The following is a 2,826-nucleotide window of genomic DNA, read 5'->3' as shown; positions in this document are numbered from 1 at the left end:
GAAAACAATAGTTGTTTCCGCTCCACCGCCGCAGATCTTTTGAAGTTTACTTACCTGTGTGAGCCCAGACATCCTTTTTTTCCCATGTAGCCACAGCAACCTGGCTGGGTCTTTGAAATCCCTGCAAAAATAGAATATGAACAAGTGAGGAGGAGGAGGAGGAGGAGGAGGAAGAGGCCCATATCGTGCAACAGTCCACAAAACAAACAGTGACCTCATTAATAGAAACCACTGCCACCGAAGGGCTCTGGGGTTGTTGCAGCTCTACATAACTGCACGATTAATTTCTGGAGTGAATTTTAATGGGACACAGCAGTTTTGCAGGCATGCGTTATATCTACACGTCTTTAAATGCTACCAAATGCACACCTAAAGTTTCTACTTTGGTTGAAACCCTGTGACCGCTGCCCTCGAGAGGGCATGGCAATTGTGTGATTGACAGAGAGAATAACCAATCAAAACCTTTCATTTTTAACAACAGGAAGTAAAGCAACAGTCGAGTGTACTGTAGTCGGGGGGTATGCTAAATGTTTCGGCTGTACTGTGGTGCAAAATCTCCGCTGAAGCTGGTGTTTTTAACCGGCAGAAATATGTCGATAGCGCCCACTGACCGTGGACCGGCGGGCGGTGACCAAAGCACCGACAACAGGTCGATTCACTCGGACACCGTGGAGGAGGTCCATAACATCCCGATGCAGGTCATCATCAGACCATTTCCTCCAGTGCTGGACGAGCAGAAAGTCCAGAGCCTGATGGACACAATAAGGGTGACACGGTTGTTTTATGTTATCATTTGTTTGTGGATGATGAAGTTTCGGGGTAAATATTGGCCTCAGTTTAGCTACACACCTCTGTAGTGACAGGTTTTACTATAACAGCGCCAAATACGCTAAACCAGGCACCGTTACAAGAAAAAAAACCCCAAACATCTGCAAACATTGGAAAACATCTTTGTTTTCCAAGTGCCTTTTTAACTTCCCAAACACTGCCCCAACTCCTCCCAATAAATGACGTACTTGTGATGAAGACCGTTGGCGCCCCCGGTCCAGCTGAAGACATGGCAGTTTTTTTCCTGCATTAACCTGCATGGCTTCTCTGCTTTCTCCACTTTCACTGTATGCAAAACAACTACAGAAAAGTGGCTGTCACCTCATTAAAAAGAAAATCAAAAGAAGCTGGTATTTTATCAAGTGTTGACTTTTGTATTTTTGAGCCAATCACAATATAGGACATTGTTTCAGTATGATAGATAGATAGATAGAGATTACACAGGATTGGTGTTAAAGGGTGGGATTTTCTTCAAAAATCAATATATATTTAGTTAGAAATAGTTCCTTCCTCGCTTTATTGGGAACATTTCAAAATTATTATAGTCATTTTGTTTATCAGAAGAGGCAATAAATAGAATATATGAATGACACTTTTTACTTTAAGACATTTTCTTGTCGTACTTGCTTAAATTTCACTCCACACCTTGTTGTAGGCTTTAACTGACACTTTATCTTTCCTTCCAGGAGACGGCAGATATCAGCGTTGTTCCTCCTATTGATGTGCTCTGGATCAAAGGCAGCGAGGGAGGAAATTACTACTACTCCTTTGGAGGCTGTCACAGGTTTGCTGCCTATCAGAGGTTGAACATGCAGACCATTCCAGCAAAGATCATCAAATCTAACATCTCAGACCTAAGCACTTACTTGGGGGCTTCAACGCCTGATCTGCGGTGATGCTGGAGCAGCTTGGAGCTTTCCACCTCACTCCACCCCCCGCTTCAAATGCACTTGCCTCAGGTGGATCATACATAATATGGCTGTAACTCTCCTGTTGGTGACTGCGGAGCAAAGGCTTTGCCAGCAGGGGGAAATGTAGCTCTTTAGTTAAATATGTTACATTTTGTGATTTGAAACAACTTAAATGTATGCATGTTAATCATGATAGCTTTAATGTTGCCAAATACCATCTGCACATACACATTTAACAGTTTTCTTAAAGTTCTTTATTTAAAAAATATGACAGCTGAGATTGGGCTAAGATAAGTTTTTTTTGTTTTGTTTTGTTTTTTTTTACTTAAATCGACTTATAGTGTGAAAGTATGAAAGAGAAAATGAATTTAGCACATCTTCATGGCTCTTGGTTATAAAATGAAACCTTAGCATCGAGCCCAATAACAATAGACAAAAGTGAGAGTGTCGATCATCTTACTTCATGTAAGGAGAAAGGCGAGATGAGCTGTCGGAGAAAACGAGGCACCAACTATTCCATAAACCCAATTTTAAAAGTATAAACCTATATAAAAGAATTTACTACAAGCTCTCAATGTTGCTGGTTTTATTGGTGATCATGGAATAAATATTACAACTAATTTACCTACATTTATTAATGATTCATTTTTTAAAAAGAAATAAACACCAGTCTTAAATTAAATGAACCTTTTATCCATTTGCTTTTTTCCAGTCTGCATTCTCAGCTGTTTGCTAATATCATAAAGATGATGTGAAGATGATTTTTATAATAACAAACTTCTTAAAAAGTGACATAAACAAAGACATGCTACATATGTATACGATTCAACGCTGCAAAAAATTGTAAAGACAATACGACTTGCATCACTTTTTTTTAAAGCATGTAGAGCCTCTATTTTCTCTTTTCCATCACAACTCTGCTTCATCTAAATCTTTGCATATATAATGCCAGTTACTCATTATTTTGATGCTAGTTGTCTGTGGATGCTCAGATGCAAGTAGTGATCAGCTCAACCCCGTCAGCCTTTTAAATGATGAAGCAGTTGTTTTAGCAGTGTGTTTATTCTGTAAACATAATCGAGTAACC

The 2,826-nt window shown here is 39.6% G+C and overlaps 1 protein-coding gene across 1 annotated transcript; it reads left to right on the top strand.

The window, feature by feature from the left end:
- Window positions 1-484: 484 nt before the first annotated feature.
- srxn1 (sulfiredoxin 1 homolog (S. cerevisiae)) lies at window positions 485-2,421 on the top strand. The gene is made up of 2 exons (XM_005731811.2): window positions 485-767; window positions 1,515-2,421. Exons 1-2 carry the CDS (start codon window positions 528-530, stop codon window positions 1,722-1,724), a joined length of 450 nt encoding a protein of 149 aa, XP_005731868.2. The 5' UTR covers window positions 485-527; the 3' UTR covers window positions 1,725-2,421.
- The last annotated feature ends 405 nt before the right edge of the window (window positions 2,422-2,826 follow it).

The sequence above is a fragment of the Pundamilia nyererei genome, unplaced genomic scaffold (genome assembly GCF_000239375.1).
Source record: "Pundamilia nyererei isolate P.nyererei 1_Seehausen unplaced genomic scaffold, PunNye1.0 scaffold00044, whole genome shotgun sequence".
Taxonomy (NCBI): domain Eukaryota; kingdom Metazoa; phylum Chordata; class Actinopteri; order Cichliformes; family Cichlidae; genus Pundamilia; species Pundamilia nyererei.
This window is presented reverse-complemented; position numbering and strand designations above follow the sequence as displayed.